The 15,000-nt window shown below is 35.5% G+C and overlaps 1 protein-coding gene across 1 annotated transcript in view; it reads left to right on the top strand.

Annotated features, from left to right (window-relative positions):
* The window catches only part of LOC135089043 (serine/threonine-protein kinase 10-like), a 146,891-nt gene that overhangs the window by 84,839 nt on the left and 47,052 nt on the right, over positions 1-15,000 (top strand). Inside the window, 3 exon segments of the mRNA XM_063984234.1 lie at positions 249-324; positions 2,953-3,023; positions 5,233-6,259. Coding sequence (XP_063840304.1) covers positions 249-324; positions 2,953-3,023; positions 5,233-6,259 — 1,174 coding nt within the window.

Here is a 15,000-nt window from a genome sequence, read left to right on the forward strand (position 1 = left end):
ATATATATATATATATATATATATATATATATATATATATATATATATAATGTATAATCTTTAACATTTATTTATTTATGTATGTATGTATTTATTTATTTATGTATGACCCCTGCCCCCAATACACACACACACACACACACACACACACACACACACACACACACACACACACACACACACACACACACACACACACACACACACACACACACACCTAATCATTCAGCTTTTTTTGCATTTTTCAGGATCAGCGCATTTCCCGGATTAGTGAAGATGAGCCTAATCATGAGAGCCCCTTCCCTGGAGTTTCCAACACCAGTTGTAAGTTTTAGGTTACTTTGTACATGAGCAGTTAAGGTCCCAGTATTGAGTGAGCAACTAAGAGGAGGGAGAATCTTGGTGAAGGAAACACAGAACACCAAAATTCATGGAGCCTGTTTTAGCAAGAGAAGAGATGTGAATTCTAGTTGACATTTTTTTTAAGCAGGCCAAGTATTTTTATTGTAAAGGAGGAGAGATAGCTGAGTACCTCTGGGGAAGGGTGGATAGTTGTCTGGAAGATTGTAGTGAGTGGATAAGTGAAGAAGTTCAATATCTGAGAATTGAAAAAATAGAATGATCTGAATTTAGGTGTTCTTTGGGTCCTCTCTGTGAATGGTTTGATTCTTACTATAGTCTTCAGTGTAACAATAGGTATCTGTAGTCACCAGTGTAACAATAGATATTACTGTGAGTTTGACTAAGATCACTTAAAAATTATAGCAAAAAGGGTGGTTTAAAGGATCTTGTGGAACACCACTGTAAATAGTTATAAAATAGTAACAGTGTTTGTCCATCACTGGAATGATAAAACATCCAGGAATGATACTTGAGATAAAGATGACAAAAGATTGATAGAAACCCTATGAGGGAAGCTTGAAAAATTAAAGATTTGTTTCATACTCTGTCAAAAGCTCTTGATGTGTCTAAGGCAATAGCAAAGGTTTTCATCTAAGAGTATGACTGATATTCAGTAAGGAAAGGTTAGATTACCTGAGGATTGTTTTGTATGGTATTCATACTAATGATCAGAAACAGTTGAGCAGATGGTGGATCAAAATTATCTTGCTGGGGATGAACTCAAAGGCTTTAAAAAGACCGGAAATTAAAGCTGTAGATCAGTAGTTTTGAAGGATTGGAATGATCACTAATCTTAGGAACAGGTTGAATGTAGGCAAACTTCCAGGAGGAAGAAAATATAAATATTGAAAGGCAGAGACAGAAAAGCTTGACCAGGCAGTGAGTGAGCAATTACAGAAAATTATAAAAATTATTATTGGGGCCATAAAACTTTCTCAAGATCATAATTGGTTAGGGCATAAAAATCGCTATTTTAAAAAATTTGTTTAATCTTAGGAAAAAATGAAGGAGCAGCAAATCCTAAATCATCTGGGATGCAATTGTTGGCAGAGGTTGGAGGAAAGGAGTTCAGCTTTAGAAAAGACACTAGTGGAACCATCTAGATGAACTGGCAAGATTTTAACATTTCCTATTGATGAAAGAATTTTCATTTTGGGCATAAATGTAAAGAACATGAATTTCTGGAGATGGAAGACATGTACCATTTGTGAGCTACCAGTCTATTCTGGACTACTTTAGAACAAGCTGAATTGAACCAAGGTTTACAAGGTTTAGGATCAGAGATGGATTTCTGATATGGAAGCAGTAGTCTTTCTAAGTACTGCCTCAGGTCTTCCCACTTAATAGACTTATAGTTCTATAAGCAGCCCCAGTTTGGTGGTTCCAGAGGCAATACTGGAATAATGGATAAGATTTGGAAATAAGATTGTGATGGGAGTAGCCTTAACCACTAATGGATTAGTGGTTAAGAATAGGTCTAGAATGTGGGGCATATTTCCAAGGTGGGCAAAAGGTGGCTGTGAGTATTTAAATCTCCAAGTATGGGGATTTCAGCAAATGGGAAATGAATGAGAATATGCTCCATTTTGGAAACCAAATAGCCAAAGAATTTTATATAAGTGAGAGGAGTTGGTGAGAGTTACATAGTACAAGTAAATTAAGAAATAAAGTCTTAGCTATATGGTAAAAAGATTCAGAAGTCTTGAGAGTGTGTGTATAAGAGCAAGTTTTAGCATTTGTGTACATAAATACAACAGTAAACTTGTGTAATTATAATAAAGTTAGTTGTTTGCAGATACATTTCTGTCATTTACAATGTTCTGTAATAGCACAGTTGATGTATAGCATGTTGCACTTTTACTTTATAGAGGCAACTTGAAAAGCTCCTCAAATCTGAAGAGTTGATTTACTATTTAGGCCTGCTTGGTCCAGCATGTGCCACTGTGAGACACTGGGGTTCATTAAATGTGAGCCTCAGTGTCTCACAGCAGCAATTTCTGTTGTGGGTTATTCTTAATGTGGCATTATTACATTTGGCAAATGCTTTCCCCATAGGAAATATTATAATTGTTTTTTTGAGCACTTTCCTGCCAAAAAGTTTATCAATTCATTATGTATTACAATCTTTCTCAGCTTTTTGCCTAATATGTTTATGACAAGTAGCCATCATTAGATAATGGAGATTAAATAGAGGTGAGCTAATAAGGAAATTCCTATTAGTTTTGATCCTTTATTTGACTGGGTGTATGGATAAAATGAAATGAATGTTGGATCTGAGTGCTATTTCCATTTTTCTAACCTGGCCTCCCTTATTCCATCTTACTATGCAGTGGCTTATCTCCTTACATCATCACTCCTTTCCTTAGAATGACACAAAAGTTACACTGAGTAGATTTTCAGTTGGACAAAAGTCTAAATGCATTTGTGGTTTGAATGAAGCCTTTTTGTCTTGAAGATTTTATATATTTTGTACATCAAGGAGTCAAGTAAAAGACATTCATGAATTTTTCATTTCATGTGTTTATATCTGTTATCTTCTTTTATTTCTAGGTAAGCTTCAGAATGTTGAGAATACTGTAAGAGAAGAAAATAAACTATCACAAGAAGAAGAAAAGAGTGAGGTAAGAGGTACAGTTTACAGTTGTTATAGTGTCATGTGTGTTGTATGTGTATATTTTACAAATAGTAGCCCAATTGTGTTATAGTTATTGCATTCTGCTCACAGCTAAATGATTATGTGTTGGAATCCTGTGAAGGGTGGGTTTATCCTCTCTCAAGCTGTAGCTTCTGTTGCCTTAGTAGTAAATAGCTATGGGATGTTTGCAGAGTAGTTGTGATATTGTCTTTTCTGTGGGAGTAGAAGGCAATGAATCCTATTTTCCTGTGTGCATGTGTTATCTACAGTAATATTGATTGTGCATTTGTGCTTCCTTCAAGAAAGGAGGAATGGTTTACTTGACACTGTTGCATACAATCAAGGAAAGGTACTGGGGAAAAAAAAAAAATTGCTTCCTATGATGGAGTTGCCAGAATCCAATGCTCTTTTTCCCAAGGAACCAGAAAATTATATATATATATATATATATATATATATATATATATATATATATATATATATATATATATATGTATATGTATGTATGTATATATATATATATATATATATATATATATATATATATATATATATATATATATATATATATATATATATATATATATATATACAGTATATATATATATATATATATATATATATATATATATATATATATATATATATATATATATATATATATTGTCCTGACTTATCCCATTTAGAGCAATATAAGCCTGATATATAAATAAATATGGATTACTACAATCATAGGCTTGCTTTTTTAAATGTCATATTAGTAATTATGAAGCAGCAAGCCCCACAGTTGTATTTGGTTTTACTAACCCTACAGTCACATTCATTAAACACTGGATGCAATCCCCAACCTCAGTTTAATAAATATGTTCATTATTGCTTTGTGCATAGGTTAGCAGCTCTGGACTGGGTAAATATCCTCTCAGCTGATCAAACAGTGCCAGTTTTGTAAGCAGTAGAGCACCGTGGTAACTCCACCATCCACCAAAGGGGCTCCTCTGGGTCAGGAACAAAAGAATAGCATGACTGAACTGGTAGTAGATAAGCCAGCTATTAATGATAAATCCTATGGCCTCCATGTTATGAATGAAAAGGGCAAGGCATGGAGGGAAGTGACAGAGGCCTTCAACCTCTGCTATCCATTAACAGTGGTGAAAGTTGGGTCTCAGCTTCGCTGAGCATGAGAATACATAGGAAAAACACTCGTCTATCACTAAATAAGTGAACAAGAACATAAAAAAAGCATTTGTTTTTATTTTTTATCCCCAACACCCATTCCCACAGAAATTAATGATTTGTGATAAAAAGCAGATCAATACAAAACAATGAAATCTACCAAAAATAGATTGTTTCATCTTTACAAATAAGTAACACAGTAACATTCACTGACAGTATTCCCACTGAGAGGCTGGGCCACCACCCACATGTAGCTGCCAGCCAGCTATCATACTCCACCATCTAATTCTTCCTGATAAAACTTAATGTAACCATACTAACCTAACCAAACTACTCTACTTTAAGCAAACTGACCTAACCTAACCTTACTAACCGAACCTAACCAAACTAAATCTAACAACCTAACTAAACTTTAAAGATTGTTGTCAGCATTATAAATAGTTTGTGGAGGGTATATATGGGGTACAGATTACTCAGAATGAAAAGCTCCATCTGATAAGGGCAAGAAAAGCCACGTTAAGACTGTTGAAAGAGTAAAATAATACTAGGACGTATCAGGTAGTGACCAGCTGGACAGTTTCCTGCTGGGGAGGGTTAGTTTACACCAACATTTCCAATACAATTCCATGGGGTTTGGTTGACCTAACCCAAAGTGGGAAACTGGAACATTGTTTAAAAAATCCAAAACAGTTACATTAGTATTGGTAAATATAAACACCATGTTTAAAAAATCAGGCCATATAATTAGGGGGAATCAGTGAACTTCATATAGAGGAATGAAAACAAATGAGAAACAAAGATAAGAGGAGAGTAAAACGGTGATAATTAGTGTTAAGTGAGATGCAGAAAAAAATAATATAAGAGATTTTAGGTGAAGATTGCAAAAATGCAAGAGAAAATGTGTACTGTGAAGAAGGTAATAATGAAAAGTGAAGGAGGAGGGAAAGTAAGTGGTGGCATGGTATAATGACACAAATGAAAATGAATAAATGCTAAATAACACTTTTTTTTTTTTTTTTCAGATAGTTGTGCCAGTATCAGGTGAGGGGCGAAAAGGACTTGCTCCTCTTCCTCCAGTTAGCAGAACCTCACCCATCTCTCCTGTTTCTAATGCTTCTTCCACACCTTCAAAGAAGGGCCCTGCACCTGCTGTGCCAACTAGTACCACCCCCTCTAAGCCTAGAGCTCCCTCTCCTGTTGACTTATTCCCTGATAATGCTGTAGGTGAGTGTGTAGTGAACACCCCTGTCACCGCTGATATAAATACACAAATGACCAGCACACCGTCAGGGAAGAATCCAGCACCTGAGTCAGTTACTATTAATGAAAGTCTGGTGCTTAATGAAGAGTCTTCATTATCACATACAGTAGATTATCCATACAAGCAAAATAATTCTTCCGTCCCACATGAAAAAGAGTATAAGGACCATTCAAGTGTATCTTGCACTCCTGAAAATAATGGAAACTCAACCTTGGAAGGAATGGATGTTGATTTTAAGAAAAGTGAAGAGAAAGAAGACAGCAGTACTAGTATAAAACCACCTTGCAATGATGAAGATGCAGTGAATGAAGTAAAAATAGATGTTACTGACACTATGAATGATAGAAAAGCTGAATCAGGTGTGAGGAAAGAAAAACTTGTACAAGAAGCATTATCATTGTCTTCAAATGAAAAAACTGAGGAATTTGAACATGATGAATCAATAAGTTCAAATGGAAAAATAGATACAACTCAAAGAAGAGAAGTGGATGCTGTAACCTCTGATGTTCATATCCATCAATTTCCTTCAGTGTCTCATGGATCTGATTTATTATCTTCCACTTCCTGTTCACCATCCACTTTCTCAGGAGATGAAAGCTATAGTGAACAGATTTCACAGAAAAAACCTGTGGTTTCATGTGCAGTCTTGACTCCAGGTTCCCCTGATGCAGTTATTGCTTCCATAGGCACTGATGCTACAGTAATTGTCCGCACTCCTACCCCAACTCCTGAGGAGCCACCAGAATCTCAATCATCAGTGGAAAAAGATAGCATTGTCACATATTCTGGTGAGCTAGTTTTTTTCTTTTTTTTTTTCTTTTTTTTAATGTGTGAGTTGCATGCTTTAACAAGGAAGGAAGGGCATGGATTGTTATTTGTTCTTAATGCTTTGTAGCTGAGCTTTTTTTTTTTTTTTTTTTTTTTTTTTTTTTTTTTTTTTGTATAGCTCATTTGTTAGTTGCTAATTGTAGCTATTCTTAATTGTATGTCTAGATGTATGCATTCACATACATACAAATGCACACACACACACACACACACACACACACACACACACACACACACACACACACACACACACACACACACACACACACACACACACACATTAATAATAATAATAATAATAATAATAATAATAATAATAGTAAATAAATAAATTTAATTAATTAATTAATTAATTAAAAAATGAAACATTAGCATAGCAGAAATGAGAAATAGAGAAATTCAGCTCTGTTGGAATTAATAATTAAGGACAACTACCATTATAATGAAAATTTGGATACGAGGAAAAATATTGAGTAAGGAAATGAAGTGATTAACACTTAGATACTTGATTATTTATTTATTTAATTATTTACTTAATTGTATATTTACACTTTCGAAGGGCTTGTCTGCATGGAATCTTTAGTTGTAAAAGAAAGTGTAGAGGCACAGTATCATCAACCTTGATATATTTATTAATTTTTACTTTTTAACTGTTTTGACTTATTTTTTTGTGTTAGTTTGAAAATGGAATTCCTGATTCCCAAAATGCAACCAAGAATAAGGGAATGTTGCCAGTACTATGCCTCTACACCTTTCTCTACAACTATATATATATATATATATATATATATATATATATATATATATATATATATATATATATATATATATATATATATATATATATATATATATATATATATATATATATATATATATATATATATATATATATATATATATATATATATATATATATATATATATATATATATATCTTTTATGTAGACAAGGTTGAAAGCAATGACACTTTCTCCATTGTTCAGCTTCTGCAGATGTCTTTCTATTTGTCTAAATAATTATTTCTTTTGAGCATAAAGGCCCTGATTAGTCTTCTAAAAGATGTCTTCTTGTTTGCTACATTTCACTCCATCCTATGGAACATCTTCAGGCAGAATGAGGCTGTGTGTGTTTGCATGTCCTAATATATGCGGGTATTGGCATGTGATTGGCCAACGCTTGTTTGTGATTGGTAGGTTGGTTGAACCTTAATAGGTGATGTGATCCACTTCCTCATTGGCTGGGAGGCTGCATGGTGTTTTCTTAGGACCACCATGGCTCACCCAACCTACCAATCATGAGCCAACACAAGCTAGGGTAATAGAAAAAGTTTCATCAAAATTCCTAAAAGAGGATGACCAAGATTCAGTGAGGAAGTCCATATTACCAGAATCCATTCTTGTGATTAAATATGAGGTTGTGAACTTATTGGTGTTAAATAATCTTCCTGTTAATGTTAGATTGAAAAAAAAATGGAATAGCAGGAAACTAAAGTAATATGACTAATTTGAAGAGATAAAACCAACTGACCTTTTAAGAAACAAGCTGAATGAAGGAAAACTTACAGCATGAAGAAAAGATAGATAATGACAAACAGAGCTGGAAGAGTTTGACCAGGCAAGACTGAGGTACAGTTACAGAGAACAAAAGAAGTGATACCATCAAGTCCATAATCCTTCTGAGTTAAGGCCAGTGAGGATATGGAAAACATCATTGGGATGAATTTTAATAGAATACACAAAATAGTTGGAAGGTGATAGAATCATTCAAGAGTTGAAAAAAGGAAGGCATCTCAGTGAGCAACTTTATATGCTTATTTTTATTTTGTTTATTTATTTATTTATTTATTTATGTTTGTTTATATATTTATTTATTAATTTATGGGCAAGTCCCAGTTATATGAGTTAATTAATTCCATATTTGTTCATATATACAATCAATACTCATGAAACATAGCAGGTAGCTACACTGTTGTACTTGGCTCATATCCATAATCCATGCTAAAATCTCCATTGGAAGCAGTACTTGAAAAACCCAAAGAATTAAATTAAGATTATAAAATTTTTTTTTTTTTTTTTGTTATATAAATGTACAGTAAAATATGTATAAACAATGCCTTTTCCTCAACAGTGCATAACATTGTTTACCATTAGGAAATGTACCATTAAAGTCACTAATAATTATAAATTTTGAACTCAACCAAGTGATCAGTTGATCGTATGCCAGATACTAAATTTTAGAGCTCTATGGATGTGTATTTCACATAGAATGTGGTTGTAGATAAAATTGCAGATGTTAAAATATCAGTATTTGTGTATGCAGATACAGTTGTGGATTTTTTAGGTCCATTTTGGTTGTTGCATTTGTGGATGTGGATAATGTTTGCACATTTTATAGTAATATGGACTTGTTTTTACAACACTAAGTTCCAGAGGAATGAAAAAGAGAGAAGATGGGAGGAGGAAATATAGAGATTTAATAAAATAAATAAAAAATGTATATTTCAAGAATGTAAAAGTAGATGATACTGGGGAAGAGTATTACAGGGAGGTGGAAGAGAAGCTGGAGGGGAGGTAGAAATGGGAGGTTGGTTGGATGGAGGAAAGACAAAAAAGGAGTAGGAGACAAGAAAAGGGATTACTTACTCTTCATTGCTTTCTGTCTCCCTCTAATTCTTCACTCATTTTTTTTCCTACCTGCTTATATTTATTCTCTCTACTTTCTCCTTATACTCCCATCCTCCTCTTTCACCCTTCTTCTACTTCTTTGCCCCCTGTACACTTTCCCCCATTAGGAACTCCCTTCCTCCCTCTACTTCACAATATGTCCCTTCCTCTTGTTTCTTTTCTCTCTCTTCCTCTTTTGTCTTGTGTTAAACCTCCCTCCCTATCACCTTCCCTCCCCTTATCTCTCCAAGATAAGGGACATGGGAGTGATAGCTGGTTCTCTCTCCTTACTCATTCAATAACATTTATTTTCCATCTTTCTCCATGGTCTATTCCATTAATATATGCAGTCTAATTTTGTTTAATAATCCTCAGGATCATTCATATCTCACACTTGATTTTTTTTGCTAACTTTACACTTGCTCACATTTGCATTCTCTCACTTATACTGACTATCACTTACTCTAATTAGCACTCACTTCTATCACTGCTCTCAGTCTCTCACTTTCACACAATCTTTCACTTATTTTCACAATCTTACTCGTGCTTGTTTTCTCCATGTTAACTCTCAATAATGCTTATTCTCACTTATTCTTTCCTATCCACAGCCAGTCTCACTCTATTGATCTGAGAGATCAACTTATGCTTACCTTCTATTCAATTAATTCATGCTTACCTTCACTCACTCACTCAGACAAAGCCTAATTCAACTCATGCTGATGACTCCCACAGTTTCTCTCTCTCTCTCTCTCTCTCTCTCTCTCTCTCTCTCTCTCTCTCTCTCTCTCTCTCTCTCTCTCTCTCTCTCTCTCTCTCTCTCTCTCTCTCTCTCTCTCTCTCTCTCTGTGTGTGTGTGTGTGTGTGTGTGTGTGTGTGTGTGTGTGTGTGTGTGTGAGAGAGAGAGAGAGAGAGAGAGAGAGAGAGAGAGAGAGAGAGAGAGAGAGAGAGAGAGAGAGAGAGAGAGCAAACCTGAGGATTGCTTAGTCTAATGAGACTGATTGAAAATGAAAATGGATGGAAGGAGCATAAATGGATGGAGGAAAAATGAAAAGAAGTGGAAGACAGGAAAAGAGAATACTGATTTCTCAGTATTTCCCCTAATCCTTCACTCACTCCTCACCCTTGCTGTTTACATTTATTCTTTTTACTTTTTCCCCATCTTCCCATCCTCTTCCTTCACCCTTCCTCCACTTTCTTTCCCCACATACTCTCCTTTCTCAGTTATATCCCTTCCCTTTTTCTTTTCTTCTCCTTTCCTCCTTTGTCTTGTCTCAAACCTCCCTCCCTGTCACATCCCCTCCTCCATATCTGTCAGACAGAGAGAGAGAGAGAGCAAGGAAGGGAGAAGAGGGCAGGGATGGGGGAGGGAAGGGAGAGGAGGGCAGGAAAAGGGGGAGGGAAGGAGAAAAGGGGGAGGAAAGGAGGGAAGGAAGAGGAGGGCAGGGAAGGGGGAGAGGAGGACGGGGAAGGGGGAGAAGGGCAGTGGGAGAGAGAGAGAGAGAGAGAGAGATTTTATTATTGGTAACAATGTTTGTGCTTAGTGTACTACTGTTTCAACCCCACAGCTATAGGCATAGTCTTACAGGCCTAGGCATTTGAAGGGGGAGGGAAGGAGGGAAGGGAGAGGAGGACAGGGAAAGAGGAGGAAGGGAGGGAATGGGGAAGGAAGGAGAGCAGGGAGAGAGAGAGAGAGAGAGAGAGAGAGAGAGAGAGAGAGAGAGAGAGAGAGAGAGAGAGAGAGAGAGAGAGAGAGAGAGAGAAATTTTATTATTGGTAACAATGTTTGTGCTTAATGTACTACTGGTTCAACTACACAGCTATAGGCATAGGCTTACAGGCCTAGGTATCTGTACTACGGCTGCATTAGATACGGGTTTTTTTTTTTTTTTTTTTTTTTTTTTTTTTTTTTCTCAAGAAAAATGTGTCTAATATGCCAGCAGCTGCAGTATATATCTTAGGTCTTTGTACATTTAGGTGCCTGGCTTAACTTAGGTCTGCCTCCACACAAGGTAAATTCAGTTCTTCAACCTGGCCTTAGTTTATTCATACTAAGTTGCCATAATGGTCTTTAAATTGGATTCTCATCGGTAACCCAGTTCCTGCCTGCTGTGTGTGCTTTTTAACTCAGTGTCTGTGTGTCGCTAGTGAATGACAAAGGCCATATGTAACCAAGTGAAACACATCTGGCAATGTTGCAGTGGTCTCAGCACTTCATGCCATCCTGAGTGTTAGTTTAATTCCAAATAATATTCTGATTTGTATTTGTAATCCCCTAGTAACTTAAAATAGAAGACTTTAAAAATTGAAGCGAATCAGAAGGGGACTTAAGGCTAGCATCACCGCTTTCACCAAGGATCTTGTCACATTTCTTTATGCCACTGATACGCATGAATTAAAGGCTAGACAAGCAACAATAAAAAACACACTAGCTGAAATACAAACCAATAATGAAAAAAAAATCTGTGAACTCTTGGATCAGACTAATTCTGATTTGCATAAAACAATGGTGGAGGATATTTTTTATAAAGTTAGAAGTCACTCATGAAACTCCAAAACATGAAACTAAAAAAAGTGTTCAAGGTTCCAAAATTAAATTTTCCTTCTTTCAGTAGCGACCTAACCAGGTGGATAGAGTTCTGGGATGTGTATGAATGTTCCCTCCATCAAAATAAATATCTCATTTTGTTCTATAAAATCCACTTCCACATTGAACTCAGACCTGAAACTCTCATTCATAATTTCACTCATCTCTTCTGCTGTTTGATATATCCTTTCTCCTTTTACTATCTTGTCAATGGTCTCTGCTTGTCATCTTTCCATTGATATACCTGTAAAAATCTTGGGCTCTTCACATTTCTTTACCACATCCTTTTCAAACTGTTCTCCTCATCTTTTCTTATTCTAACATACTCATTCCTTGCCTCCTTATACTGCTCTTTGTTATTTTCATTTCTTTGCTTCTTCAGTTTCTTCCAAGCTATATCCTTTCTCTTTTTAGCTTCTGCACATCTGGCATTATACCATCTATGTTTGCTCCTCCTTACTTTATATAAAAGTACATACTTCTGCATATCATTATTGTACTTCTTCAGAAATGTTTTGTATTTCTCTTGCACTCTTGCCTTCCATAAGTCCCTTCCAATCAATACTCCCAAAGAATTTCAATCAATAATCCCAAAGAATCAATACTCCCAAAGAATCCCAAAATTTCTTTTATGTGATTTAATCTCCCATTTTCATAATCCTCCTTACATGCTAGAACCTCCCAATCTTGCAGTACTACTTCTAATACTACATGGTCACTTTTTTCCCATTGGGCTTAAATATTTAATGGTTGGACTTTTTTATTTTTTTTTATTTATTTATTTTATTTTTTTTAACACCAGGTCTAGCATAAATGGTTCCTCCTTCCCTCTGTATCTTGTAAATTCCTCCACCCATTGGTCCATTGTATTCACCATAGCTAACTGTAGCATTTCTTCACTCCATGGTCCAGCATTTCCATTAACTTCACCTCATCCCAGTTTACATTTTTTTGCAGTTAAAGTCTCCCATTAGTAGTATTTTACTGTCCTTCCTTATCATGTTTAGGTATTTCATCACTTCCTTTTGCATTTCCTTATGTATTAGCCTTTGGTGGCACATACGTTAATATGATCCTCCCCCTTTCTCTCCCACTGGTCCTGATTGTTATACCTATGACCTCCACCATGCCATCTCCATATTGCACTTCTTCCACATATGTATCATCTTGAACCATTATCAGTACTCCTCCTCCTCCTTTTCCATTTCTATCTCTCCTCCAATAATTATATCCCTCTTCCTTAAAGCTTAAGTGGATTTCCTCTTTTAACTATGTCTCAGTTAGGCACAATGCATCTTGTCTATTTTCCTTTTAGGTAATCTCTCACTTCCAGTACACCTGAAAGTAACCCGTCTATTTGTTTACATTACTCTTAATGTACTACTCCTCCCACCACTTGTAATTTCTCTGTCTGCTGCTGTGGTTCTTTCATTTCTTGTTCCCTTTCCCAAATATACCATTTCCTTAGTCTCGTATCTAGTACCCAGCAATAAAATTTCCTCTTCTCAGTCTCTGTCCTTCTCTTGTTTTTTCTTAGCCTCATTTCTCAGGTCCCTCTCTTTTTCCCTTTCTTCCAAGTTCATATCTCATTTTATCCAAATATTCTTGTATTCTGAACTTTCAGCCAGCTTCTTGGTTCTCGCTAGGATCTCCTTTACTGCAACTTTGGATCCCATTCTCACTTTTAACAGTCTGTTACCTCCCTCACTATATTTTCCAGTTCTATATGCTTCTTCCACTTCCCGTTCCAGTCCCCGTTCCTCATCTCGGACAGTTGTAATAATTTTCCTTACCAACTCCTCTTCCCTCTCTCTCACAGATTTAACTGGGTTTTTCTTCTCTTGTGGCCCAAAAAAGACCATACATTTCTTCTTATCCACTGTGTCTCTCACCAAAATCTCCTTTTCTTTAATTACCTGAATTACTGTGTCCTTGGTCTTTCTCTGTATTTGTTTTTTAACCTCCTCTGTGAAGCTAACTTTTCATCCTCATGTTCTTTCTTCCAGGCATTTCTCAGTTCCTCCAGTTTTGTGCCACATACCACCCCTTCCACTTTTCCTGTATGATCCTCGACCTTTTTCTTGCAGTCCCTCGCAGAGTTACTTCATATCCATCACACTTCTTAAGTATCCCATTTTCTTTCTTTAGCTCCTCCATTGCCTCTCTCATCTCATTGTTTATCTTTAGAGCACTCTCACATTCACTATACTTCTTTCTCATTTCTTTATTTTCCATAATAAGATTGTTCTGCTTTTCCAGAATGCCAGAGATTAGTTCCCTCACACACCTTATTTCTCTCTCTACGCTGATTATCCTCTTCATATATCCTTTCTCTTCTCTGAATCCAAAAAAATCCCTTTCTCCTGTTGCCTCCAATTGTCTCAAGCGCACAGGGGTTTCAGTACATGCACCTTCTGTCTCATCTCCTCACTTGGTTTGTTTTCAAACACATCACATTTAGTGGTGCCACCTAGATTTTTTTTATTTTATTTTATTTATTTATTTTATTTTTTTTATTTATTTTATTTTTTTTTTTAGCCTCAAAATACTCTTTTATGTATTAAATTTGGAGACAGAACACTCTCTAGCTTCTGGCCATTATATCAGGTGCCAGGCCACACTTCAGTTTCACACCACAACTAAACAGCATCTTAAAATGCATATGTTCATAGAACATTTTCAAATTAGAATAACCTGTATTTTCCTCTCAGGCGATATCCACAGAAACTCGTGTTACACCCTGTATGTATTATACATTTAGGGAAATAGCTGTGAATGTTAGATAACAAGATTTTTTAATTAATTGATTAATTAATTAATTATATTTTTATTTTTTTTATTTTTAAGAAAAGTCCTGCCTGAATTGGGGTGTGCTTAATAAGTTCATGTGCCTAATATGCCATCAAATGCAGTAGCAGTCATTAATGACTCTCAAGAACCTGGAGAATTTTTCAGTGCTGTGGTTGCATTTTTCTGTTCAAAGTTTCATGAACTTAGCAACTAATTTAACCATATTATTATCATTCCTGAAACATAAAGAAAATCTCTTAATGCTCTAAAATCTTAGTTGAATGCTAATAATATTTTTCATATACTTATAAACCCACTAAAAGCCAAAAGTAGAAAATAGAGGATGCTGCTAAATTCTCATGAATAAAAATAGTGAGTTGAAATGGGTATACCCAAGTGTGTTATTTATTAAGGGTATACTCTACATTGAACTGTGCTGCAATATAAAAGTAATGTATAATTTTCCCATGAATTAATGTATTTATATTTGATTTGCTAACATCATAAAGGTTTTTCTTTTTTGCAGTGTGCTCTCTCTCTCTCTCTCTCTCTCTCTCTCTCTCTCTCTCTCTCTCTCTCTCTCTCTCTCTCTCTCTCTCTCTCTCTCTCTCTCTCTCTCTCTCTCTCTCTCTCTCTCTCTTCTTTATTTGGATCCATGGTG

The sequence above is a fragment of the Scylla paramamosain genome, chromosome 3 (genome assembly GCF_035594125.1).
Source record: "Scylla paramamosain isolate STU-SP2022 chromosome 3, ASM3559412v1, whole genome shotgun sequence".
NCBI lineage: Eukaryota > Metazoa > Arthropoda > Malacostraca > Decapoda > Portunidae > Scylla > Scylla paramamosain.